General features: G+C 43.5%; 1 protein-coding gene across 2 annotated transcripts in view; it reads right to left on the bottom strand.

Annotated features, from left to right (window-relative positions):
- Positions 1-263: 263 nt before the first annotated feature.
- Positions 264-27,776, bottom strand: part of Niban1 (niban apoptosis regulator 1) — a 210,913-nt gene continuing 183,400 nt past the window's right edge. For both annotated transcript variants that reach the window (XM_070034220.1, XM_070034221.1), the window contains exons 7-14: positions 24,595-24,699; positions 23,629-23,791; positions 20,253-20,440; positions 15,351-15,512; positions 13,516-13,626; positions 11,898-12,005; positions 7,105-7,216; positions 264-5,319 (exon numbers count right to left, since the gene is read on the bottom strand). In XM_070034220.1, the coding sequence (XP_069890321.1) occupies positions 4,166-5,319; positions 7,105-7,216; positions 11,898-12,005; positions 13,516-13,626; positions 15,351-15,512; positions 20,253-20,440; positions 23,629-23,791; positions 24,595-24,699 (2,103 nt within the window). In that variant the 3' untranslated portion in view covers positions 264-4,165. The remainder of the gene's footprint in view (positions 5,320-7,104; positions 7,217-11,897; positions 12,006-13,515; positions 13,627-15,350; positions 15,513-20,252; positions 20,441-23,628; positions 23,792-24,594; positions 24,700-27,776) is intronic.

Genomic DNA, 27,776 nt, shown 5'->3' on the forward strand with positions numbered 1-27,776 from the left:
TAATTGGTCATCACTGTATTATGGATGTGATCTTATTCCTAGAAGAAATAAGCATGTGCTTTTATCAAAATATAATTTCACCTGAAGTTAAGTGGCTTCCCTGCAGATTTCTTCCTGACAGCATAAAAGTAAAAGTTCCACAACACAGCAAGAGTGACTCACCTTTTCATTTCCGAAAGCTGTGCCTTCAACTGAAATTTGACATTTGCTTAAAAGATGAAACCAACCCCATTCCAAATAAATGACAATCAAACAGCTTTTCAAGGATGAGTGTTTTATTGGAATATAGGCACTTGACAGAGTAAATACATGGCTACAGTGTTCTCAGTTTATTTGCTTTCTATAGTGATCACAAAGATAAAACCACAGTGTAGATTGTTTCTTGAAGTTGAGGATTTCAAAAGGCACCCCCCCCCCAAAAAAAATAAAACCTATATGTTTATTGTGAAGCAAAAAGGCACAGGCTACTAACTTTCTATCTAGTGAAACTTTGTTCTACTTTAAATCAGTTTTCTCCCTCCTTTCCCCAGTAAAAGTTAATGTATTACTTAGCACATTTCTTTTCATGGGATAAATCCAAGCCTTCAACATGTTAGGTAAGCACTACTTCTGTGCCACACCCCCAGTTCACTTAACATTTTTTATGATGAATTAAAAATTTCTGAATATCTCTTCTGCTTTGAATTACTGGAAAATCTTCTGAACTGCCAAACCAGATTCAAGAATCTTTATAATAAAATATAGTTCATGCCAGGTGCTGAAGCTTCATGCTTCTAATCCTAGCTATTCAGGAGTCTGAGATCTAAGGATTGTGGTTCGAAGCTAGCCTGGACAGGAAAGCCCATGAGACTCTTAGCTCCACTAAGTTGCCAGAAGTTGCACTGTGGTTCAGGTGGTAGAGAGCTAGCCTTGAGCAAAAAAAGAAGCTCAGGGATAGAGCCTAGGGCCCCGAGTTCAAGCCCCAGGACCAGAAGTGTGTGTGTGTGTGTGTGTGTGTGAGTGTGTGTGTGTGTGTGTGTGTGTGTGTGTGTGTGTGTGTGTGTGTGTGTGTGTGTGTGTGTGTGTGTGTGTTGTATGCTGGTCGTTTGGTCTCTTTCTTTCTTTTTTTTTTTTTTTTTTGGTCGGTTGTAGGGCTTGAACTCTGGGCTTGGATGCTGTCCCTGTGCTCTTCAGCTCAAGGCGAGCACTCTACCGCTTGAGCCACAACACCACTTCCATGTTGGTCTCTTTCCAAAGCTTTGGATAAACTGGAATCTTATCATTGTAGTTTTCAAAAATATTTCCTTTAAAAAAAAGCTTCCTTTGCATAATGCAGCACACAAATGTCTATGCTCCAAGCTAGCATATGACAAGCTGCTTTTTCCCAAGGAAAATATTCTTTCTTTGTAAAAAGGTCAATAGTAACAACTGGCTTAAAGTCATAAATATGGGTTTTTTGGCCATTTTTTGAAATGCATTTTAATGTTTTTGCCCAGAGCAGCATCAAGAATCTTTTCCTGCTGCTCATTCAAGTCAAAACAATCTTGCTCCCACCCAGAATCCACCAGGCCAATACTTAAAGGTCTGCCTGAGAAGCAAGAGAAATGCATGGCACCATGAAGCTATGCATTTGTCATAGTCATGTGTTAATGTGAATACATAATATTTTAATGAACTTTGCTTTCCTGTTCCCATCTTCAAATGTAACACCTGTCCTGCTTATTCAAAAAACCTTGTCTTTGTGACATATATAAAGAAAAGCTCTTTCTGATTTCTAGCATGCCTTATATAAAGAAAAGCTCTTTCTGATTTCTAGCATGCCTTATATAAAGAAAAGCTCTTTCTGATTTCTAGCATGCATTGCCACTTAGTGCCTGGTCCTCTCTGGTCTTCAGGGTGAATAGTGGAAGAACACTAAAATTCATCCATGCAATGTAGTGACATGAATTCTTTTTTACAGTTGGAAAAGGTCTTAGTGCAAGAAGTGAGGTAAGCCAATGCAAGGAGCTGCAAAGCTCTGGTAGGAATGGTTAAAATGGTTCTCTGTGCTGGCCAGGATTCTCCCAGAATGAAGGGTAGTCTTTGTAGACTGGGCACTGCTCTTTTGGCTCTCTGCCTTACTGGGCAGTACTTCTGGCCATCTGGTTATTGGCCCCCTGGACTTTGGACTTTATGGGAAGACTAAACAAGGACATCTCCCTGCCTTCACAGTGACCTCTGAATAGCTCCTATGCAGCCGTGTGCTGGGAGTTCAGTTCCTGAATTCTCTAAGCAGGTCCTGTGCCAGACCCCAGGACATTTAAGGAGACCATTGTTCAAGGCTGTGGGTTTCTAGCAGGAAGCACATGTAGTCATCAAACCCTAATTTCTATCCTTGAAGAGAGAAGCTTCTGGGAGAAATAGGAAGTAAACAGAACAGTACACCATACTGAATGCCAGGATGTGAGGGATTTCAAGAGAAGCACCTTCTCCCTTCTTCCCTGCCATGGATAGCTCAGAGATTCAAGGGTCTAAACGCTCTAAGAAAATTCAGAGCAATTCAACGTAAGACTATGTTCACATTGAATATCATTCTGACTTCATGACCTAGAAATCTAAGATGTTCTTTGTGGACATATCAGAAGAAAGCTCTCTAAAAATGAAATGGCTGAACTATTGAATAACATCTCCAAAGATATACTTGATAGTGATTAGCAAAGCAAACTCTTTAGATGAAATGTTGGAATCTAGTATTCAAACCTGAAAAGGAATTTTTTTTTAGTCACATTACTTGGGCCGCCAACTTTTAAAGAATAATCTGGTATTTTTCTAAAGCCCAATAGAACACATCTTTTTTATTTTTATTTTTTTTGCAAGAAAGCCCATTGTATTTTTAACATTAACAGTTTTCAGATTGTGAGCCCTTTAAAAGATGCTTTTGATTCTATTTCCTTCCAGGAAAAAGGAACAATAGCTTTCCACCATGGACTCCCCAGTGGTTAGTACATGACAGGGACTCAATAAACTTGCTGAATTCCTAAACAAATGATCTCTAGTTTTAGTAACATCGTTGGATCTTGGTGGAATATACCTTGGCTTTTGTCTTTATTTATTCATCGTTCCCTTCTGAGGATGTTTGAATAGAAAGAAAAAAAGCCATCATGCCTTTTCATTTCTAAAAGACAAAGTATCCAATCTTTTTAGCATATCTTGATATGTCGAACATAATTTGAGGCATGTAGTAACTTTACAAATAATGTCTGTTTAATCAGGAGGCTTTGAGCTCAATGCACATCAAAAGGCCTATCTGGAATGGTTTCAGGTTTACACATTGTGAATAAGGTTAATGGACAAGAATCAACATGAAAATTGACTCATGCCTATAGTCTTAGTTGCTCAGGAGGCTGAGATCTAGGGATTGCAGTTCAAAGCCAGCCTAAGCAGAAAATTCCAAGAGACTCTTATTAACCACCAAAAAGCCAGAAGTGGAGTTGTGGTTTCATGGTAGAGTGCCAGCTTTGAGTGAAAAAAACTAAAAGACAGGACACCCAGGCAATGAGTTCAAGCCCCAGGACCGGCACTTAATTAGAATCAACAATTTGATGGTAAAATCAGTCATAGGCCCAGAGAGTCCCACAATCTTTCTGCTCAGCTTCTCATGAGACCAGCCAGGCATGGCTGCTTGAAGGACTGCATGTGGTAGGGGTTAGCACTCATGACCTTCTTTCTTGCAGCTTGATTGAGAAGGTAAGGCTGATGGATGGTAAGGCTGGACTTAAGAGTATACATTTGTATGAGTGTGCACTTGTATTCTTATTCAAAATTTAAAAGCTTTAAAGCAGTAGAAAAATGCACCACTGAAATGTGTAGCGAATATTGAGAACTGTTTTCCTGTTTTACTGAAGTACTGTTCTCCCCCCGCCCCCGCCTTCCTCTCTGTCTCTCTCTGTAACCCCTTACCCCAAACACTCTGGTGCCTTTACAATCCCTATTAAAATGCTAAAGTAATAATTCATGGTGAAGCAATTTAATTTCAGAAAGGTCTGCCTCAGTGCTCACGTCCTGTGGGTATTTCTACATTCAAATTAAGGAATGATTTCGTAATAGTTTTCATAGCAAATCACATGCAACCTTTATGAATTCCCATAACTATAACCCCTTGACCGATGACTTTGTTCAAAGAAAGACAATTGCAGACTTGTGGCTCTTACTCCTCCAAGGGAGGCCCTGGAGAGCCCTCCTGACACCCTTCATTCTCCTTCATATCACCTTCCTGTGCAGCCAGGACTTCTGTGTCTGCAGAATTCTCAACCACCCACTGGCACTCATAGACATGGACAGCCTTAACCTCCTGTGCATCCTCCCTGGCCACGGCTGGGGCTGCATCTCTGGTCCCTCCTATCACTTCTAGCTCTTCTGCAACCTGACTCTCCCTGGGGCAAATAGGGTCAGAACTTAAAGTGCCAACTTCCTGTGGCACAGCATGATCCTCCACATTGCAAACAGCCTCACCTGCATCCTCCCTGGCTTCCAGCTCCTTCTCAGTGGGCTGTGTGGCCCCGGCTGGCTCTTTGGTGGGGTCTACGTGGCCTGTGCCCTCAGGGTGCCCTTCACCAGCAGGTGGACAGGCAGGGACACTGGCCTCTGGAAATGCCCCCAGATCCACCCCGGGGGCCTCAGCCTCTGGAGCTGGAGGATGGGCTTCCTTCTTCTCCATGTTGTTCTCTTCACAGTTGTCCTGGTGAGCAGAAGCCTGGCTGACATCTGGGTAGCACTGGACTTTTCCTTCTTCATTTGCCTTCTCTTGGAGCTCAAGTGTCCCTTCATTTGTGTCTTTTCTGGTCACCAGAGCAGACTCCACAGGCACTTCCATGGACACTGACAACTCTCCGAGATCTTTCAAGGATCCTGAGGCAGCCCTGTGTTCTGCCTTTTCGTGGCTGGGCTCTTCATTCTCGGGGGTCTCCTCTAACTCCAGCTCAGGATCATGTGCGCTGAGAGGTGTCTCGATGTTTTCTGCAGCTGCAGGAGTCACAGCAGAGTCATGCTCGCTTGACAGAATCATCTGCCCATCCTCACCTGAAGGAGGGCTAGGCCCAGAGAAAGAAAGGCTTTCTCCGTCAGCTGATGAACAAGGGAGCTCAGGCTGCTTCTTTTCCTCTGATTCCTGGAACACTTCTTTACTTGGGGTCTCATTATCTGGAGGTCCTGGCAAAAAAGCACATGCCGTCGTGGCAGAGCTGGCCAGGTTTGTTCCGGTGGGGATTTTTAGATCTGTCAAACTGGATACACTTTCACTGGGCAAGGCCATGTTGTCTTCAAATAAATTGTGCTTCTTCAAGATAGCCGCTTCCTTGATCACTGAGAGGTTAGAGAAAACAGAACAGAACATGAACACCCTGCAGAACAAACCTGGATTTTCTGAGTTTATTCAGAAGCCAGATACCTCTGTCAGCTCCTCTCACCATCAAATTCTCAAATTCAACACCATGGAAACCTTACTTCTGTAATGATCAAAGACTGCAAGCCCTTTCAGAACACAGAACCTTGGTAACATTCATTCATTGATTCACACAAGCAAACATTTGCTAGGCATCTAACAGGGGGATCAGCAATGGAGACCTACAAGTGAGTAAAAGATGACCTTTGCTTTCGGAGCTCAGGGTTCACAATGTATTTCCCGAGGGAGCCTCCCCGCATCACATTTTACTAGCTGTGAATATACGTGGCTAGTTTGTCTACTTCCTCTGGAATACCTCAAGGGCTGGGACAAGCCTTAGGATACTCTGCTTTTCCTCTCAGTGTAATCCTGAATGCGTAGTATGTACTGAGCATGTAGCTGGTCTGTAGAGTCCAAAATGGACATCCATGGACATCTAACCCAGCCTCACAGACCTTGAGAAGAACAAAGCCAATAACAACAGAAATAACAGTATCTGGCAATTTGGCTATGGTTCTCCACTTATGGTTGTGGATAGAATGTGCACCATGACCACATTCAAGGAGGTCTCATAGATTTATACAATCTATGTCATTCTCTCAGCAGCCAACAGTTAGACCCCCTTTTTGACCAAAGTCAGAGTATCATGACAGGGAGAAGTATCTGGAGAAAAGGACTCTTCTAATTCTTCATGGTGGGCTAGCCAGGGCTTTGATTTGTGCAGATTCTACACTTTCATTTTTGGTCCTACTTGAGATCTTCCCCAGGAATACCAGTTGAGGTTCAGGTCCAGTGTGGTAGTAGCTCTCTTCAGCCTATTTTAAAAAATCATTGTTTTCCTCTTCAAACTTTCATTCCAGGCTAAGCTTGGTTATGCAGCACGTTGGGTGCTAACACTGTATGAAGCTTCATAGGGCACTGTGCCATTGCCCTGTGTCTTTTTCTGTCTGGTTGAGTAGAGGCAGGGAATGTGCTGAGAGAGCAGCGGCCAGGCCTTGTTGCTGAACTCACCTCTACCAGGCTCTGGAAGGGGTCATGAGCCAGTGCCTAAGAGCCCTTGTCCTTGTGTGTGACCCAATGTGGGAAAGACAGCGCTTCATGAAATACCCCATACTTAGTCTCTTTAAGCCTTTATTTTCTCATCTGTAAAATGAAGCTTAACATCCTCATCTTCTAATTCCCATCTTTTTAGTTTTTTTTAAGTTTAGTTTTGCTTTTGTTGTTGTTGTTGTGCTGGTACCGAGGCTAGAACTTAAGCCTACATGCTGTCCCCTAGCTTTTTTGATCAAGGCTGATGTTCTACCTCTTGAGACATAGTTCTGCTTCCAGCTTTATTTTTTTTTGTGGCAGTAGGGGTTAGTTAACTGGAGATAAGAGGTTCATGGGTTTTTCTTTCTTTGGCTGGCTTTGAATTATGGTTCTAAGATCTCAGCTTCCTGAGTGGCTAGGATTACAAGCATGAATCAATGGCACCCAGCTTCATAGCTTATATTGTATTGAAAGAGAAGAATATTTAACTGGCCAGCAAAACACAAGCCCAATCATGAGTGCTCAATCAAGATTGTTGTCTTTCCTTCCTTTTCCTGGCACATGGAAGTCAGTTTCCTCTTCCTCTTTTTTACTGTCTGGAGTCTCATCTGAGGAATGCTTCCTTCTGTGGGGAGTTCCCTTTTGTGCCAGGACAAGCTCCCCACCCCCCCCCTTACCTTTCAGAGTTTCATCAAGAAGAGTATGATGCAGAATCTCCTCATAGACATTCTCAACATGGATCATATGAGTATGATCTGAGAAGATGAACTGCTCATATTTCTGAAGCTCCTAGACGGTGACAGTGAGAGATAAGAATAACATAAGATACTGGACATGCAAAGGAGGAAAACAATGGCCCACAAAAAGAAGTCTAAATAGTAACTCAGTTCAACAGTCTTTGTGCTCTCTTCAACCCAAGCTCCTATGACCTCACATGACCTTTTTAATCCAAAATACTGTGAGCCTCATATAACCTTGACATAGCTAATACCTGTCCATTGGAAGGGGGCATACAGCCATTGTCCTTCTCTCTACTTTCTTTGCACTGGGAACATGTCCTCTGCTCTGGGCCTGGGCGCTGTCCCTCAGCTCTTCAGCTCAAGGCTAGCACTCTACCACTTGAGCAACAGTGCCACTTCCGGCTTTTTCTGTGTATGTAGTACTGAGGAATCGAACCTGGGGCTTGATGCATGCTATGCAAGCACTTTACCACTGGGCCACATTTCTGGCCCTCCTTTTTTTTTTTCTATCATAACCAAACGTTTCCTTCTTCCTTTTTTATTTAATGACAACAGTACTTTGTTGAGACAGAAGTTACATCCAGTAGAAAGCACAGATTTTAAAAGTGCAGTTCAATAGCACTTAATATATAACTACACTCGAGTAGCCAAAATGTATATCAAGATGGAAGAACACTTTACTAACCCCCCCTCGCCATTCTCCACCCCAGGATCCTCTACCACCCTTCCAGACATTCATCCCTCTAAGATGAACACTGATTTCATATCGAGAGAGATATGATAGATTTTTTTCTTCAGCTTTATATAAATGAAACCATACATTCTTTAATGTTTGCTTTTCAGATTTACTCACATGGCTGCATCTAAATGGCTAAACCAAAATCGTTAGCCCTTACTCATTCTCGATACTGGGATTTTTCTCCCTATTTTCTGATTGTTATGAAGATTGTATGAACATGTTTTGTCCTCATGCTAATAACAGGCACGTCATTTCTTTTTTGTAGACTTAAGGACTTACTTTTAGGACTTATTTGTCTTAGTCATATATCTAAAAATGAAATTTGAAGTTGCTAGGTCATGTAGATTTTTTTTTAGCATTTTTGTTCTGTTTTGTTTGAAATAAGGTCTTGCTCTGTAGTCCATGCTGGACTTAAAACCTCAATCTGCCTTCCACATGCTAGGATTGCAGGCACATGCCACTATACCTGGTAGATGTATATTTAGCTTTATTAAAATGGGGACTCTTTTCCAGTTGGACAGTCTCTGTAAACGCTCTTCTTTGCCTCCACCTGACCTTGATACCGTGGCTTCTCGCTCAGACAGCCCAGGCATGGTGCACATTTTCTTATCAGCATGAAGGAAGGGCAGGGAACAAAATGCAGCAAATCCTGTCCCAGTCATTAACTCAGTAATCCTCATACCTAATAGTACTGGACATGGTGGGGGAAGGGGCTCCCAATACAAGGCTCTTTACACCTTTTACCTGAATAGTCAGGGTTTATAGCAGGTGACTGGAAGCTATCACATTAATACAGCTTTCAGAGCTAAGACTTGGGGGAGCTGTGGCCCAGGATTATATTGTATGGCCATGGGCAATAATGGAGTTCCTTTACACCCACCAGGAAAAAGACGAAGAGTTGGCAAGAGTCAGGAGTTCTTTGACCCCTGGAGGGTTCATGAGATAGAACTGGTGTACAGCTCTGGGAAGATCACTGCACACAAGACTGGACACTGCCATTGAGCCATGACATCATTCAGAGGTAAATGGAGGCACACAGGCTCATGGCCCAAATGTGTTTTCATCTTCTCTTCCTAATGCTAATCCTCCTGTCAGTTCCTTCCCATGCAGCGTTCATTTCCCTGCCAGGATTGGGTAGAAAGAGGCATGATTCAAGGAAGTCCTTGATTCCATGAGCAGAGTTCAGTACCTTCCCTGAACTCTTCCCCGTAAGGCCAACACTGTGTCCCCAACATGGCAACTTGGGTACCTGTCTTCTGCTTACACACTGACCCCCAAGACCACGAGGACTATGGTCTGGCGGCCTCGCACAATGACTAGATCATGTTTGATGCGTTTGAATGCTTGTTTGCTGAATAGAGTGCCTTCATGTTGCCTAACAGCTAAAGGATTCTGTGGGAAGAGATAATCAAAGGACATTTAGATGTGCCCAACTTCACAAAGCTGATATTAAATCAACTGAATTGTGTCATAGGCTTAACTTTTGCAGCAGTTGAATTGGAATCCTGAGGGAGATTCTTGTGGAGTACTTAAAAAATATTATAGGCAATTCTAATGCATAGTTAGTACCACAAATCTGAGAAGATGCTACTTAAAAAGAGAAAGAGAAAAAAAACACATCTTAGAAAAAATAAGGACTTCATGAAGCTGATAATCCTTCAATTTATCTATTCTATAAATCTAGATTTTTATTTTTGATTTCAATTCTTTTTGTGTGCCAGTCCTGGGGCTTGAACTCAGGGCCAGGACTTTCTCTTTGAGCTTTTGTGCTTTAGGCTAGCTCTCTACCATTTGAGCCACAGCTCTACTTGTGGCTTTTTTTTTGGTAGTTAACTGGAGATAAGAGTTTCATGAGTCGGGTACTAGTGGCTCACACCTGTAATCCTAGCTACTCAGGAGGCTGAGATCTGAGGATCGTGGTTCAAAGCCAGCCTGGGCAGGAAAGTCCGTGAGACTCTTATCTCCAATAAGCCACTAAGAAACCAGAAGTGGCTCTGTGGCTCAAGCGGTAGAGCACTCGCCTTGAGCTGAAGAGTACAGTGACAGCCACGGGTCCAGAGTTCAAGCCCCACACCTGACCAAAATAAATAAATAAATAAATAAAAGAGTTTCATGGACTTTCCTGCTGAGACTGGTTTTGAACCACAATCTTCAGAGTAGCTAGGATTACAGGTATGAGCCACTGGTACCTGGCAATCTAGATATATTTTTGAAAGCTCTTGACAATGACATACTATCTTGATAACTCAGGATCACAGGCTCTGGGAAGCAGTCTTGATTAAAAATCGTATAAGAGCTTTTTGTAGACTGGGCTCAACTCACTCTGTTGATGCCCAGGAAGAGGGCATAGTTGAGAAGGGGAACTCCACGCTTTGCCTCATCTGGGAAGGGGGTCTCTCAAGCCCTGCCTTTACAAATGTCTCCTAAACAAATGACTATGTGCATCTGGGTTTTCAGGTAGAACCAGTAATCTGTCAAGCTGCTGAACTGTTCTGTTACAGAAGGCTAAGGGATGGATGCTCAGAGATGGATTCTTTTCTCCCTGGCTTCAATCAAATCCTTTTCGACTAGGAAATATACACCCAGAAACGAATGCCAATACTAGACATGCCAATGTGAAGAAAAACAACATTTATAGGATCTAAAAAATGACCGCAGGAAAAAATGTCACAGTAAAATAAATCACACAGAGGATTTTAATGCTTTCATGCTTGGAGAAGCTCCAAGCTCCCTAAATGCCCTTTTGAAATTCTAAGCTCTTTATCATCTACCCCAACAGGGAGTAGATCTGCAGGTGTTCAGGTCCATGATTCCTTTTTACAAAATAGACATAGTGGACTTCTAGTTATCTGATTGTCTGCTGTGTTACAGGTGAGTGTGAATAGTCTGAAACTGGTGTTAACCAGCCCACTGTCTCTAGACCTGTTACTTAAACACTCAGTTTTCCTCATTTGCATAGGAGGCTATAAATAGTACCCTTCAAAAGGCTGCTTCGAAGTTGATTTCCATAATCCATACAAAATGCTTCTCACAGTGGTTAGTGCTTGATAAAGCTCATAGATGTTAATTGCATCATTCTAGTCTTCTCAGTCTTAAGAAAGACCTTGCAAAATATTCCTTGCATTGTAGGAGATGTAATCTTGCCCCAAAGAGAAAAAGGGACTTTTCCAGAGCCCCAGAGGAGAAACATGGAGAAGCGAGGACTCAGTCCAGGCTTTGAACTTGCCCATTGCTCTGCTGAACACGAAATCTCACCTTCACCATCACCTGTTCCTTCATGCCTGAGGTAGGCAACAGCACTACACAGCATCCCTAATTTCAGTAAACAAAAGTTACTGGAGAGCTGGAATGTGGCTTAGTGGTAGAGTGCTTGCCTAGCATGCATGAAGCTCTGGGTTCAATTCCTCAGTACCACACAGAAAAAGCAGGGAGTAGAGCTGTGGCTCAAATGGTAGGGTGCTAGCCTTTGGCAAAAGAAGCTCAGGGACAGTGGCCGGGCCCTGAGTTCAAGCCCCAGAATTGGTTTAAAAAAGTTACTGGAGAAAATAGCACAGATTTCCTTCTGTAATCATGTTCCTTAAGTTCTCTTCTGGATGTAGTAGCCAAGTGTCAGAGTTGATGATTCCTTTTCTAATAGGGATTACAGGCTCCCTTCTTAGACATCCTTTGTCAAGTTCTCACTTGACTCAAGTTCAGATCATTACCCTTTGAGATTTCTGCCATTCCAGAGGCAGCAAATCTGGGCAGCTTCTTGTGCTTTTAAAACGAAGTCGATTAGCAGTTTGCCTGTGTAATCTGTGTATCTTGAGCTATTTTTGCATTACAACAGCAGACTCGTATGGCTACAAGACAAATAAGCCCACAAAGTCTAACATATTTACAATCTGACCATTTATCAAACAGCTCTCCAACCTGGCCCTGGGTCTAGCCAACTATTTGCAAATGTGTACACTTGAACTTCAGAGACAATAGGAGCCACGTATTTCCTTACTGGTTTGCACGTGGATGCCAGTGCCTTCTGCACAGTGGGGAGTGTGATTTGAACCAAGGCCTCCTGAAAGATCTTCTTCCTGATGGTGCTGCTGTCATAATCATATTGCTGTCAACACAGAAGCATATGCTAAATTGTAGTATTCCAGTATGTTAACGTTTACTTCAACAAACAAACAAAATCAGCCACTCACACCATCTCCTTTCCCCCACTCCTCTAAATTTCTATAATTCCCACACATGCCAGGTGTAGGGTGAGACATCCTGATTCAACTCATCCTCCCCTCTTACAGATGTGGAAACAAAGGGAAGACCAAGCCAGGGAAGTGGCATTTGTCTTATAAAGACATTGGGGAAAGAACTAAGGAGTGAGTTTGTGCCTCATCACATGGTCCGGATAGACAGATAAGAAAGAGGTTGACTCTTTCTGCTCTACCCAAGCCTGGAGACTTGGGTATATCACAGGCAATCTGAGCTCCCAACACAGGCATGTGAGCAGAATAGTCAGGATACATGAAGAATGACTGAAGAGAGGAGAGTAGTTATGCTGAGAACATAACTTGAGGGGAAATGACAGCTTTACTTAAACAACCAGTCTACCATGAGGAAGAAAAGGTTATACAAGGAAGGAGGTAAAACTGTACTGTTAGTAGGCAAGTGCCAGGAGAGTTGTAGCTGTAAGCTCATCATTGGCTAGTGTGTCTAGCTTGTAAGGCACAGGTGTTTAGAGGATTTATTTCCTCATTTGTACAATAGGGACATATTCTAATCCAATCATAACTTCTTGGGAAGATCAAGCAAAACAATATAGCATTTTTAAAGACGCTGAAATGCATGATATGTGTTGAAATGCTTATTGTTGCAGCTGTTTTTGTGTGCACTTATACATGCAATACATTTAAAACAATTCAATACGGCAGCTCTTTTCCTTGAGTATTTCCTTTCCCTTGAAGTTTTGACTTGTCTTAAAAGTATTGACCAATGTAATGGATTTCACTACCCTGCAAATGTGTTCAAGTCAAAGGCGGTGTCTTGTCTATTTCCGTATTCTATGTAATTGGTACAACGCTAGTGGACAGCCAATAAAGTCCAATTGCTTTCTACCTGTGTGCAATGATGCTGAGGACCTGTGGTGCCTAAAGTAGCCACTAGATGGCAGAGTAGGCACAAAAGTCAGCGGAGAGATGACTGCTACTGGTGGCTCAGAACAAGGAGCCGGGAGGGGCAGCTCAGCTTGGCAGAGGGTACAGTGTGTGTGCATTGTATTTGATGTTGGTATAATTTGGGGAGGGGAAGGGAAAAAAAGAAAATGTTTAAATAGGGATACAGATTGATCCATTGCAACAATGAGATGTACAAGACACTATGTTGAAAAACGAACTTTACAATTTAGGCGGGGAAGGGGGGTGGAGGAGCGGGGAGTGTAGTTGATGAGGTGGGAGGGAAGGGATGGTAGGGGAAAAACAAAGGAGGAGGCAACAAAGCTTGATAGGAAATGTGCTCATTACGTTGCTCATGTAACTGTAACCCCTCTGTATGGTATTTTCACAATAAAAAACTTACTTAAACAAATACCAGGGGCCACATTCTTGTTGGATGCTTTGCAGCAAAAGTTTTACCTTTAAGACTCGGAGCTTGACCTTCTCAATGGCAGCTGCTGTTCTAGATTCCTCTCCTTGGAGATGTGGGGCCAGTAACTGCTCAAAAGTGAACACAGCGTTCTCCATCAGCTGGAAACCAAACCGACACAGAGACTATAGTCAATGCTCAGGGTCACTAGCACAGGCCTTCTTGGCTTGATTTAGAGATATGAGAGGAGAGGAACCATCAGAATTTCTCAGATATCTGGGCCTGACCCAGAACACCAGGGACTCAACCCCACTCCCTTCATTGTGAATCAAGCAGCCATATGGCCACCAGGGGAGCAGAAAGGACTGGAAACACCCCTTTGCCCAGTTGGTCTATCTGTCTGTCTAGTATCACTTCTTCTCTCCTCCCCATCATCCTGAAGGGGAAACCCTAGAATAGGAGGACAGAGATTGTGGCCTGTCCTATAGTCACCACCCCCATCCCCTCTTCTTTCTCATCTGTGATTCTCCTCCAGCTGTGGGGCTACAGCCATGGGTTAAGGAGATGCAGGGGTGGGGAGCCTCTCTGCCCACACTTTTGGCTGCACCTCAGAGCTTAGGTAGACAGGAAGACCGACAGCGCATCCCCCTCTCTGCTTTCCCCTGCTCCCTACATGCCTTCCTATCTCTGCAAGGCTGGGCAGGGGCCCAATCAAGGCTGGCTGGTGACAGCAGATAAGGAGCCTCATGAGTCCCATTGCATTCCCTGCAGCTGTGCCGCTAGCATACCGCCGAGGACCAACGTTCTCAAAGAGATCACTGTTAAACTGCTGCCCAATCAGTGCCTCGTTCATCTTTAATTCCTCACAACTCCAAGGTTAGATAAGATGTATTGCTTACCCCAGCCCATAACTTCGAAGAAAATGATGCTCTTTGCTTTCCAAAGCACCCAGCATATAACTCTGTCATAGCACTTGCCAGATGCCAGTATATCTATCTATTTCTCTCTCTCTGGATTCTTGAACTGGGAGCTGGCACAGTGTCCAAGTCCACAGCAAGCTCCCCCAGGACATTTGTGACTGATCACATTCCTCCTTTGTTCTAGTGAGAAAGAGTCTCTAAGGCTGACTGCATTACTGCTCTGGGGGTGACAGGAAAATGATAGAAACCTGCCGATTGGACTCAAAGTTTAAGTCAACTTGACTTAATGGCATTACAAATTAACTTAAATCCACACTTCTTAGCTACACACTAAAAACAAAGGGAATGGGGGTGGGAGAATTTTAAAAAATTACATGTGTGTGTGTATGTTTGCTTGTATGTATGTATGTATTATGTAGGTTTGTATTTAATTCACAGGATGGGGTATTAGTGACAATATTTGTCAAAAGTTCCATCAGTGGGATGGGAGTAATAGAGGATAACTATAATCCCAGCCACTAGTGAGGCAAAGATAGGAGGATTGCAGTGTGAGGTCATCTCAGAGAAGTATAAGATTCTAACTCCAAAAATAACTGAAAGCAAACAGAAGTGAGCTAGCAATGTGGTTCAAGTGGCAGGGCACCTGCCTGGCAAGTATGAGATTCTGAGATCAATCCTCAGGGCTGCTTAAAAAATAAATCCTTCCCAGGTGTTTTCTAATGTGCAGCCACGGTTTAAACCAGTCAATTAATTTATCCGTTGGCACCACTTTATTTCTCTAGAGATTTCTTTATTATGTTCATCAACTTGGAGGAAGGCCAGCAGGAAGGACAGTGTGTCCTTGATCATCCTGACTAAGGAAACAGCCTGAGTTCCTGGGCTGCAGGATCATTCTGCCTCCTCTGCCTGCACACATTTTCCTCTCTCTCTCCATCCTCATCCCAGGCTATCCCTGATGCTCCCACCTCTTGCATGTAGTTCTGTGTCCTCTCGACCACCAGATCCACATGCGGGAAGCCGAAGCGGCTCTTGAGATCCTGCAGGCGCTCTTGAAGCAGGTTCACTTTAGTGTAGCACGGCTCCATCTTCACAGAATCCAGCGGAAGGTTCACAAGCTGGCTCAGTTGCTACGTTTTGATGAAGGGAATAAGGAAACACTTTCAGATTTAGCAATCAGATGTCCTACATATTTCAGAACACCTAACTGGCAAATCATCGAATGCCTGTTCTTAGAATGCATCACTACTAACGACACCTGCGGCACCTTCAGTAGTCCTGTTTCCCTCCTGCACTCAATTCTAGGAACAGAAGTCTTGCTCGGACAGAAGTCATGAAGAACCAGCTGACACCAAGGCCCAGGGGTGCACACAGGGACTCCCCATCTTATATTGGCCATGGACCGCGAGTTTCTACTTCCAGAGCTCACGAGGCAGCCAGGCAGGTTGTCTGGCACATGGAATTGTTTGGGGCCCGAGCTGTCTTCAAGGAGAGACATGTTTCAAGAAGCCCTGGGGGAGGTTGGGAGTTGCTGGGAGAGAAGCCAGGACTCCTCACAATTCCCAGAGGCTCTTGTGGTGCCCCAGCACCCAGGCCCTCTGCTCTGACTTGCTTTCTAGTGCTTCTGAGTGGGGTATGGATGTGAGGAAGAGGCTCAGTGGGGGAAGTTGGCAGTGTGTGTGTTGGAGGGCCCAAATCCAGCTATAAAGTCTGGGAGACAGGCATGGTGACTCATTCCTGTAATTCCAGCACCTGGGAGGCAGAGGCAGGAGGATCTTGAGTTTGAAGACAGCCCGGGCTACCTAGTGCGACTGTCTCAAATAAATACACTTATCATGCATTATTATATTTGTTTTATTATAAATTTATTCATTATAAACTTAATTATAATGTATTATAAATATAGTAAATTTAATTTATATAAAATTATAATCCATTATGAATTTAACAAAATAAATTATAAATCTAATTATTGTAATAATTCAACCATTATAATCTATTACAACTTATATGTATTTATTATAAATATAACTGCAATACATTCAATGTGTACAAATGTAATTATAATTTATTATAATTTTAATAAATTATAAATTTTATAATTTATTATTATTATTCATTCATCCAATTTATGCATAAATAAATACATGCATGAATTGGATGAATGAATAATAATAATCATCTGAGGACTCCCACCTCAGTTTGCACAGGTGATAAGTTAATCAATGAGTCCACAGGTGATAAGTTAATTAATGAGTCCACAGGTGGGTTTTTGGTCTGCTAAAGCCCACTATGTAATCAACATACTTTTACACCAGGAATGTTGCTGCCACAGAAGGCTTTCTAAGGTTTTTTAAAGGTGAACATTGGAGGGTTAACATAAATTGGAGGATGGTACAGAAGAAGTGTTCAGAAAGGTTTTATTTTTTAAATTTGTAAGTTTTAAGAAAAAGTACATTTACGTAAGAGGAAAGCCCTAAAAGAAAATAAAGAAACTATCAGGAGAGGGGCTTAAAGGGGAGTCCAGAAAGGTTTTGAAGATGGAGGCTCTGGGGAGAAGTTGGGGGAAAGGCAGAGTGAACGAGGCGCCTGTCCCAGCCCAGCCCACTGTGCTTTAATTAGGGAAACAGTGCCAGCTACTCAGGAGGCTGAGAGCTGAGGATCCTGGTTCAAAGCTAGCCCCAGCAAAAAAGAGTCTGTAAGACTTATCTCCAATTAACCAGCAAAAAGCCTGAAGTAGAACTATAGCTTAATGGTACAGTCCAAACCTTGAGTAAAAAAATCAAGGGGCAGCACAGCACCCAGGCCCACGCACAATTCACTTTAAGAAGTGAATTATGTGCTGGGCTCACAGCTGTAATCCCAGCTGGGCAGATGAGTTCATTAAGCTCCATTTCCAGGGCTGGGAAGTTGGCTCAGTGGTAGAGTGCTTCTAGCCTTGAGCTGAAGAACTGAGGGACAGGGTCCAGGCCCAGAGTTCAGCCCCCATGACCAACAAAAACAAACAAACTCCATCTCCAAAATAACTAGCAAAAAATAAGGCTGAGGGTTTGGCTCTAGTAATAGAGTGTCAGCCTAGCAAATGCAAGGTGCTGAATTCAAACCCTAGTAATTCAAAAATAGAAGAAAAGAAAGGAAGAAAGAAAAGAAAGACAGGAAGGAAGGAAGGCAGGAAGGAAGGAAAGAAGGAAGGAAGGAAGGAAGGCAGGAAGGAAGGAAAGAAGGAAGGAAGGAAGGAAGGCAGGAAGGAAGGAAAGAAGGAAGGAAGGAAGGAAAAACTTAATTATGGCAAGGTCCCCTGAAGTGGAAGTATTGATCAGAAGCATGCTGCTGCTTTTGGTGGCTCATTCTACCATAGGAGGAATTTGACTAGTGACCAGCCCATGCAAAATGGTTTACAAGACCCATTCTCAGCTGGGTGCCAGTGGCTCATGCCTATAATCCTAGCTACTCAGGAGGCTGAGATCTGAGAATCGTGGTTCAAAGCCAGCCCAGGCAGGAAAGTCTGGGAGACTGTTATCTCCAATTAACCACCAGAAGAAAACAGAAGTGGTACTGTGGCTCAAGTGGTAAAGCACTCGTGTTGAGCTGAAGAGCTCAGGGACAGTGTCCACGCCCAGAGTTCAAGCCCCACAGACAACAAAAACAAACAAACAAAAATAAAAGACCCATTCTCAACAGCTAGATGGCTGCTGTGGCATACACCTGTCATTAGCTATGATAGGAGATGAAAAATAGGAGGTTCATGGTCCAAATGTGTGGCTAGGCAGGAATAAGAATTTATATAAAAAATAACCACTGGGAACAAAGGGGCTGGAGGCATGGTTCAGCAGTAGAGTCTCTGCCTAGGCCCTACCATACAATATGTCATTTAAAACATTGCTTAGGCAGGCAGGAGGGCAAAAATGAATTACACTTCATTCCTGTTAGAGGGTTGAAAGTTTAAACAAGCAAGAATACCTGTTATTGATGGAAATACAGAAGGTAACTGTTACACACAGTTAGTGGAGAGTAACATTTAAATCTGTTTTTTGAAAAGCAATGGAAAAATTCCATTAGCATGGGAAATAAATATATCATTAGGCCTAGGAACCTACCCCATTGAAGCAAAAGCATTATGACAGGAGAATGTGTGTAGATGGCTGCTTTGCTCGTGGTACCAGAAATGTTGGGAGAGCTGAGTAAACCATTACAAAGAACAATTTAGAATTAGAATAGTTACCCTAGAAATGAGTTCATGAAGCATTTTTGAATGAGAAAATAGGTAAGTTAAGTAATATAACAAATAGAATCCTGTTTTTCTAAAAGCAAACAATGTAAAAAAATAACCTAATTGTGTATGCTTTCTATGCTATATAAGCAGAGAAAAATATGTTAACAATAGTTAGATCGGAGGTGGGTGGTCTTGGGACAGCAATTCTCAAGAAAAACAAAAAACAGTTTCAATAAGAAACTTCAAAATATTTATGAAATGATCCTGTTTTATACCATTATATATATATGTATGCATAAAATAATGAGAAAGGGACAGCATCATTTATTATATATTTTTTAAAGGTCTAAAAGTTTATGTAAGCTGACAGCAGAAGCTCACCTCAGTAATGCCAGCCATTTGGGAGGCAGAGATGGAAAGATCAAAGTTCAAGGCCAGCTCAGTCAAGTTAGTGAGGGAGCTGGGAATGTGGCTTAGTGGTAGATCATGCACACATGCATGAAGCCCTGGGTTTGATTCCTCAATACCTAATAAGCAGAAAAAGGTGGAAGTAATGCTGTGGCTCAAGTGGTTAAATCCTAGTCTTGAGCAAAAGAAGGTCAGGGACAGTGCCCAGACCAAGCCCCAGGAGTGGCATAAATAAATAAATCAATAGTTAAATAGATAGATAAAGTTAGTGAGATTCTATCTCAAAGAACAAGCTGAGTATGGTGGCATACACCTGAAATCTCAGTTATATGGTATGCACAAGTAGGAGGACTGAGGTCAGAGGTTGACGCTGGGCAAAAATCAAGAGATCTTATCTAACAAATAACTAGGTGAAAAAAATGATATTGGTGTGGCTTAAATGTTAGAGCACCTGCCTAACAAGTGCAACGCCCTGAATTTGAACCCCAGGTCTAAGAAGAAAGAAAAAGATTCCCAACACAAATAAATGGTAAATGTTTAAGAAACTGTGAATTCTAGTTGCACTGATTTGATCATTATATACTGCATACACGTATCACATTACATTCATAAATTTCTACAATGATGACATGCCCATTGATGAGAATAAGAGTTTCTAGTGACATAAGAAAGATAGAAAGATGGAAGGAAGGGAAGGAGTTAAGGAGAGGGAAAGAAGGAAGTAAATAAAGAAGAAAAGGAGGAAGGGAGGGATGAAAGGAAGGAGGAAGGAAGAAAAGCGAGGAGTGAAGGAATGAGGACGAAAGGGAGGAAGGAAAACAGGAAGGAGGGGAAGAAGGGAAGGAAAGAAAAAAGGAAGGAAAGAAAGTAGAAGGGAAGGAAGGAAAGAGAAAAGAAAAGGAGAGAGGGAAGAAAGAGAGAAGGAGGAAGAAAGGAGGGAGGGAAACAGGAAGGAAGGAAGGAATAGGAGGAAAGAAGGGGAGGAAGGAATCAAGGAAGGAAGAACAGAGCAGGAGGAAGAAAAGAAGGAAAGAGAGGAAGGAAAAGGAAGGGGGAGAAGGAAGGAGGGAGAAAGGAAGGAAAGGGAGGGAGGAAAAGGAAGGAAAGAAGTGGAGGGAGAAAAGAAGGAAAAAAGAGAGAAGAAAGAGGAGGAAGGAGAGAAGGAAGAAGGGAAGGAAGGAAAGAAGGAAGTGAAAAGGGAAGGAGGAAGAAAATACAAGGCCCTCTGCTCCCCTGCCCATTCTCCTACCTCCCTCAGCAGCACGCTGTCTTTGGTGGTGTGAAAGCTGTGGCTGAGTCCATCCACTTCCTTTTCGAAGAGCACGCGTACTTCACTGAACCCCGAGCTCACTGGCCCCATGAGCTCCTCCAGAATGGATGCCAGGAAAGGCTGCACGCTCTCCCCACAGCTCTTCTCCGCTGGCTGGGCCACCATTGCTGAGGTGCCAAAGAGACAGAAAGCCATGACTCAGGACTGAGTGGCACTGGAGCCCAGGCCAGGGCTGGATGATGCCCCTGAAGCCATTTACCAGCCAAGGCACGATCAAATGGACAAGGCAGCCCAACCACATGGGTGGTGGGCCAGCACTGAACACATGCAAATGCACAGGATGGCCTGAGAATTGGAGGGAGCAGAATCTCCCTCCAGAAGCGTCCTTCTGCCCTGGGAGGACTGCACTTCTCTGCTTGGCTGCTAGGAACACACACGCCTCAGACAAAGAAGGAAATGCTGGTGACTCACCTATAGACGCTTCGCCATCATTAAATAGGCAAGTTTGTCTTCAGAATGCATACTCTATTATATCCTAATTCATTTCCCCAACAGCAACTACATTAATATTATTATTCCATCCTTTCCATCCTACCAAGAAACTTGAAAATAATCAAGTACAATTTCTCCCCCTCAGGACCTTAAGCTTTGTTGCACTTGTCCTACAATTCTACCACTTGAGCCAGGCCTAGGTCAAATGTCACCCACTTGGGATAGCTTAATGCCCAGGACCCATGACCCAGCTTCCTGAATTGTGACCTGTGGGTGTTTCCTTGTGGGCTACGTCCACTTCCTATTCTCTAGAGGTGTATGTTCTGTCGCCTTATGAAAGCAGTCTGCAGACTGACGAAGACAGAGAGACTGCAGTGGAAGACTGGGCTCAGAGCCTGCTGGCCAACGCTAGCAATTTCCTTCATCTCAGTCCCCATTTCCTACTTCATAGAATGGAGATCATAAGAGTAATTACTTCTTAGGGCTATGGAAGAAGTAGAGTTTACTGTTTTCAAGATGCTGACAATGGCTGTGTACTGAGGAAGAGCTCCTAACTATTGGTATTTATTTATCTATGGGTATTTATTGATTTGTCTAGCACTAAAACAATCTCCCCAGCAGGGGGCAGCCCACATTAAAGTTGACATGAGACCTCTACCCTTTTTGATCTGGCCTCTCAGGGCATGCATTGTGCTTTGTCTTCTGTCTGGTACCCATGACAGGTTTCATATCTTTTTCTGCCTGTAAGAGCAGACTGTCTCCTCTGAATCCTCACAGCTCTTACACTCAGCAGAATCAAAATAATGCTTATTGAACAAATAACTAATGGTGGAACAGAGCGAAAGATCAATCGATGGCTCTATGGAGAGATCACTACTTAACGCTCCATAAGTGTTTTTCCAAATCCAAAAGACCTTTACCATGCAGCCTACAGGTCCCCTCCTTGTTTGAAAAGATTTGATCACTACCATCTTTCAGGATTTCTTTTAGTAAACTACTATGAGTTGAGGGCAGAGTCATTTTCTATCATACAAGTACACATGGGACCTTCAGACAGGCAAGACAGAATGGTTTCATGCCAGCTTGGAAAAGGGCAATAATAAGACCCCTAGCCTGACAATGTTGGTGGTGTTGGTGGGTTTAGGTTGTACATGTTTCAACATGTAGTTAGCTTTAGATGAATTGTGCTTACAAAGACATGAGCCCTAGATAACACCAAACAGAGCACTGGGAAGTTAAATTTCCACTTGGCTTTGGAAGGCACTATATGAACGAGTAATCCCAGGCAAATAGACACCACGGCTCACATCAATTAAACCTTCTCTAATCTCTCAGTAGATCCATGGTAGGAGTCCTGAAGTGAGCTGAACTTCCATTCAAAGAGTGCCCATGTCACAGAGGATGATCTATCACACATTGTAGATCCGCCATCCCCTGCAGGATATGAGCCCCAGGAGCCCAGGACCCTGTGGGTGAACAGGAATAGGTTGTCCTAGTACATTGTGGTTCCACCACTTGACTCAGAAAACAATCAGTAACCACTGAGTACAGGCTATCTAAAATGACTTCTGATGGCCCCTATGCTCTTCTGTGAACTGGCAATGGGTGTGTTGTATTCATTGGTTTATGGAGGGGCTAGATGGAGTGGAGTTCCATCTTGGGTTCCCTCTTGGCTGTGGGTTCTCCTAAGGCCATCTAAGTAAGGCCTATTGTCTGGAGCTAGGCAGACCTGATTTCTCTCAAGGAACACATAGAATAAGTATTTGTGACTTTGCAATCCATAGGATCTCAGTTCCAGTTTCTCAATTCTGATGCTATATCCCCAAAGAAGCTAGAGATATTATGTCAGTCAACAAGCATGAATTCAGACTGGAGACCAAGGCAAATAGAACTGCCCAGGAATATATAACTGATTTCTGTTGGTGTTAGGGCTAGAAATCCAGACTTACAGACCCTAAGCCCACTGGTAGGCTTTCCTTTCAAAGAAAAATCCATTGTGCATTAATTCAACCTTTGGCTAATAGGCATTGTACTAGGTAGGCCTGAGTATACTTGAGTAAACCAGGGCGATGTGGCCCTGCTATTGAGAGCTTGTAGCAGAGAAGAGGTGAACAGAGGCCATTACAATTTAATATAAAAAATTCTACAGATGTCTATACATGGTGGTACCTGAGTGTAATCTCAGCATTTAGAGTTGCAGGCTGGAGGATCACAAGTTCAAGGCCAGCCTAGATTACATAGGAAGACCTTGATGCCCTCCCCGAACTGTCCCACAGCAGGAGATACATAGATTGGATAAATATACATAGGTGTCATGAGGCCAGAAGCAAAGTTTTCTTCACCTGTGTCCGTGAATCTCCCATGGCAAGGTCTAGACTCTAACAGTACCTAGCGCATATTGTGACCTCCTCCCATTTTCCTCAGCTTATTCTTAGAAGCCATGAATCATCTGATATCCGTAGCATGTGGTTCTAAGATCCACTTGCTCCTGCTTCCCACTCCAAATTCCAACATCCAAGGAAGCTCAAGTCCCTAATATAAAATGGGGTGGAATTCACACATGACCAATTCCAGCTATATGCTTCATATATTTTAAAGTCATCTCTAGGTACTTATAATACTGAATACAAAGCAAATGCTGTGCAAAGAGTTTAACTGTGTGACTTGGGAAACCATGACAAAAACAGAAGCACGGACGTGTTCAGTGCAATCCTTTCAAGAAGTTCTTCACAGTGGTTAGTGGAGTGCACAGAAGTGGGGCTCCACCTATCCAAAGGGCCAACCGTAGCCAAAAGGATGTGTGAATCCCTCCACCGGTAGCTTATTTCATTAGCAGGAATGTGGAGGGAGCATGCTCACCAACCTTTGATCTTTCCAGTTAGGAAGTTCTTTGAGTTCACAATCTGATCCATGTCCGAGCGGATGGTTCCTTCCAGACCCTTGGTCAGAGCTCTGCACTCTTCCTTCAACGCACTTAGTCCTTCTGAAACTTGGTGCTGAACCAGGTTGTAGGCCTCTTCCAGGAGCTGCAACAGAGAATAGCAGGTGAATCATGGCTTGTAGTGTACAAGTGCTTGAGAGTCAGGTAGGAATGGGAGGAGAAGAGCCATTCCAAACTCTCCAGATGTAAACAAAACTGCTCACACATTCAATTTTTTCTTTGAAAGTTCAAGTCTGTTTGGATGAGCTCTTATGTAAGTTACGATTGAGCAGTCTTTAAGAAAGCAGGTCTCCAACCAAGGAAGGGATTCTTTCAAAACAACCTAAAATGCCCTAAAAGGGAAGGGAGATGGACTTATTTGTTTGTTTGTTTGTTTGTTTTTGCTAGTAGGGGGGCTTTACCTCATGGCCTTGTGATCTTATTTGGGTTTTTTGCTCAAGGCTGGAACCCTATCACTTGAGCCAAACTTCCAATTCTGGCTTAAAAATTTTTTTTTGGCTAGTGATGGGACTTAAATTCAGGGCCTGGGGCTGGGCTTTTTCACTCAAGGCTAGAACTCTACCATCTTAAGCCACAGTGCCACTTTCAGATTTTAGGTGGTTAACTGGAGGTAAGAATTTCACAGACTTTCCTGCCTGGGCTGGCTCAGAACTGCGAGCCTTGGATCTCAGCCTCAGGGTAGCTAGGGTTACAGGTGTGAGCCATCAGTGCCCAGATGACTTCTGGCTATTTGATGGTTAATTGGAGATAAGAGTCTCTTAGATGTTCCTGCCTGGTCAGGCTTTGAACCATGATTCTCAGATCTCAGCCTCCCTGAGTATCTAGGATTATAGGCCTGAGCCACACAGAGGAAATGTTCATTTTGCCTAATATATTTACATGACTTACCCCAAACCAGGCTCTCTTCCTGTCATTCTTCTTCCCCTTCATCTTTGGCAGCAGATCTGTCTGGAGAGTTGGCAGAAGTTCCTCCATCACCAGGTTACTTAAGACCTACACAGTAAAAGGGGTGCCCAGAGTTGGTCAGCTGGCAATGGCAAACCAGATTTATGATGGCTGTCTCTACACTTAGCTTTATGAACTCCATTGTGTGTGTGTGTGTGTGTGTGTGTGTGTGTGTGTGTGTGTGTATGTATGTGCACGCGCGTGTACACACATGCAAGTGCATGTACTGGTTTAAGGGATTGAACCCATAGCCTCACACATGCTAAGTAGCCTAGGTTAATAATAATCATCATCATCTTGGTTCAAAGGTCACAGAAATATCAACTAAGAAAATCTAGAGAGCAAGCATTCTTTTTGTTGTTGTTGTTGGTCATGGGGCCTGAACTCTGGGCCTGGGCACTATCCCTCAGCTCTTCAGCTCAAGGCTACCGCTCTACCACTTGAGCCACAGCACCATTTCCAGGTTTTTCTGCTTATGTGGTGTGAGGAATCAAACCCAGGGCCTCATGCATGCAAGGCAAGCACTCTACCACTGAGCCATCTTCCCAGCCCAAGAGCAAGCATTCTTACAAGGAGCAGAAAGATCTGCTGACATTCTCCACTGCTGGGAAGAATAAATTCCTCGAAGTCAAACTTCTTATACTCAAACTAGAAGAGCCCAGTGCACTTAGGATGAGAGGGAAGATTTCAACCATTGCAAAGGACGTTCTCTGGCAACACTGAGATGGGTCAGGCTCGATCTGAGTGGCTGAGTCATAGTCTGTCTCCCCTTATCTTATCATTCTTCTTCAAGCCCCCTCAGGATCTAAGTGTTTTTATTCTCTTTGCCCCTACTGCTTGCTAAACACCATCTCCACCTTCTCGTGTTTTGAAAAGAGGAGCGAGACAGAGAGAAAGAGGAGAGAAACATTCATGCTCTAACCAAAGCCCATGTTCCATTGCATCCCCTGGCTTTAAGAAGAAAAGCTGAAGGGGATGCTGGAGGGGATAAAGTAGAGGCAAAAGGTGAGCTCCAGAAGCTCTTCAAAATTGCTGGCTCAATCTGCTCCTCCAAAGACTGGGCTAAAGCCTGAAAAAGACTCTGAAAAGAAGGGAGGGACAAAAGAAGAGCTGCCGCTGGAAGGGATGGGGCTACTCTAGAGGAAATGGTCATTGTAAAACAGAGTAGGCACAGAAAGCTGAATGGGCTGCAGATGCCAGCCAACTGATATATGAGGAGGGAGGTGGGGCAGTTGTGGGTTTTTGTTTCATTTTGGTGCCAATACTTGGGCTTCAATTCAGGACCTCTGGCTTTTTTTGTTCAAGGCTGGCGCTTTACCATGTGAACCACACTTCCACTTCTGGCTTTTTGGTGGTTAACTGGAGATAAGGTTCACAGACTTTCCTGCTTGGATTGCCTTTGAATTGCAATCCAGAGATCTCAGCCTCTTGAGTAGGTAGGATTAAAGAAGTGAGCCACTGACATCTGACATGTGTGCATTTGGGGTGACCACGTGTTTCCGGTGACTGTAAGCTTGTATTATTTTTTATTAAGTTTTACAAAAATGGAGACATTTTCTGGGCGCAGGAGTATATGCCTGTAATCTGAGCATTTACGAAACTGAGACAAGGGACAACAGTGAGTTCCATCTAGACCTATCACAAAACACACCCACACCATACTATTTGTGTGTGTTTAAGCTATATTGTTAGCATGAGAATATTTCATTGTCGAAAGGGGAAGGAGCACATGTCACTAATAAAAGTTGCCACAGCTGGCTTGCTCTGGGGAAAACGCCTGTCTTTTGTTTGCAGGGATTTCCTCTTGGTTCCTAGGAGGAGGGATTTCCTGGCAATGACACACAGCCACCTGGCTCAAAGGGCTGGGGAGGGCATAAACTAAAGGTTGTTCTTACATTCTCCTCTCCCTATCTGCCTTCAGCATAGACTTAACTTTTGAAAGGCAGAGACCTGTTGGGCAGTACCCCTCCCCACCTAAAAAAGTGGTTAGCAATGTGGTGTCCGGTCCTCTGGATCTTCCAGTGATAACTCTAGGCTGTGTTCCTCATGAATGGAATGGTTCCTTGTCTAGCCTGGGGGTCTACAAGTAGATGATTCTGCTACTTCCCTGCCCTTTCTTCAGAGCCAAGGTTAACAGTGACCAAACAACACACTTGATTTGGAACGCCAAACTTCACTCTAAACTTAATGAAAGCACCATTAGGTTATACGATGGCTTTCTGATTTGGATGGTCCACTGAAAGAAGGCGTGTTAAGCAGGACACTGCATAAAGTGGGTCACATCTGTAATCCTAGCTACTGAGGAGGCTAAGGAGAGTCCATGCAGGACTATTTATGTGGTGTTGAGGAATCTAACCCAGGGCCTCATGTATGCCAGGCAAGCGCTCTACCACTGAGCCACCTTCTCAGCCCCTGTTTCTAGATATTTCTTAAAATGTTGCTTGGATAGGTGAAAATGTTTCTTCGCATCTGCACATTTATCTCCATGCTCACTCATGACAACTTCCCTCACCCCCGGCTCCTTCCTTTTCATCCCTGCACCCTGACAGGGCAAGCTGTGCTGTTCAGATTCACTTTTATCATGAGTCTTTTGAAAGCTCAGTTTTAAACCACAGGTTCCAGATTAAGATGTAGTGTTGAGCATGGAAAGAAGCAGAAAAGGAACGACTCGGGGCAGCTGTTCTGTAAAGTTGAAATAATATTTATCCAACATAACTGACCTCCTCCCTCTCACTTCTCACAGACATCTACATAGTCCACTTTGGGAATTAAGGAAGATTTTACTCTGAGGTCATTGGTCAGCCTCACACTGGTGGGAAACCTCATGAGATCATGAGATGATGGCTCTCGCTAGGGTGTTACAGTAGGGTGTCGTGCTCTAGCTGAACTGAACAGGACCACGCCCAGGGAGAAAGAAGCCCAGGCAGAGGAGATAAACTGTCCAGGCCAACTGCGCCTGAGAGGAATTGCTCCCATTAGGGCAGTAAGCTAGACTTCTGTCACCTTGTAAACTTGCCTTGTGACATTGAAGATGGTAACGAGAGGATTTTTCACTGCTGATAATTCATTAGTGGAACTGTGTTTTCCTTCCCTTCTTCCCCCTCCCCTTCCCTTCCCTTTCCCTC

The sequence above is a fragment of the Dipodomys merriami genome, unplaced genomic scaffold, assembly GCF_024711535.1.
Source record: "Dipodomys merriami isolate MVZ:Mamm:240054 unplaced genomic scaffold, mDipMer1.0.p SCAF_24, whole genome shotgun sequence".
NCBI classification, from domain to species: domain Eukaryota; kingdom Metazoa; phylum Chordata; class Mammalia; order Rodentia; family Heteromyidae; genus Dipodomys; species Dipodomys merriami.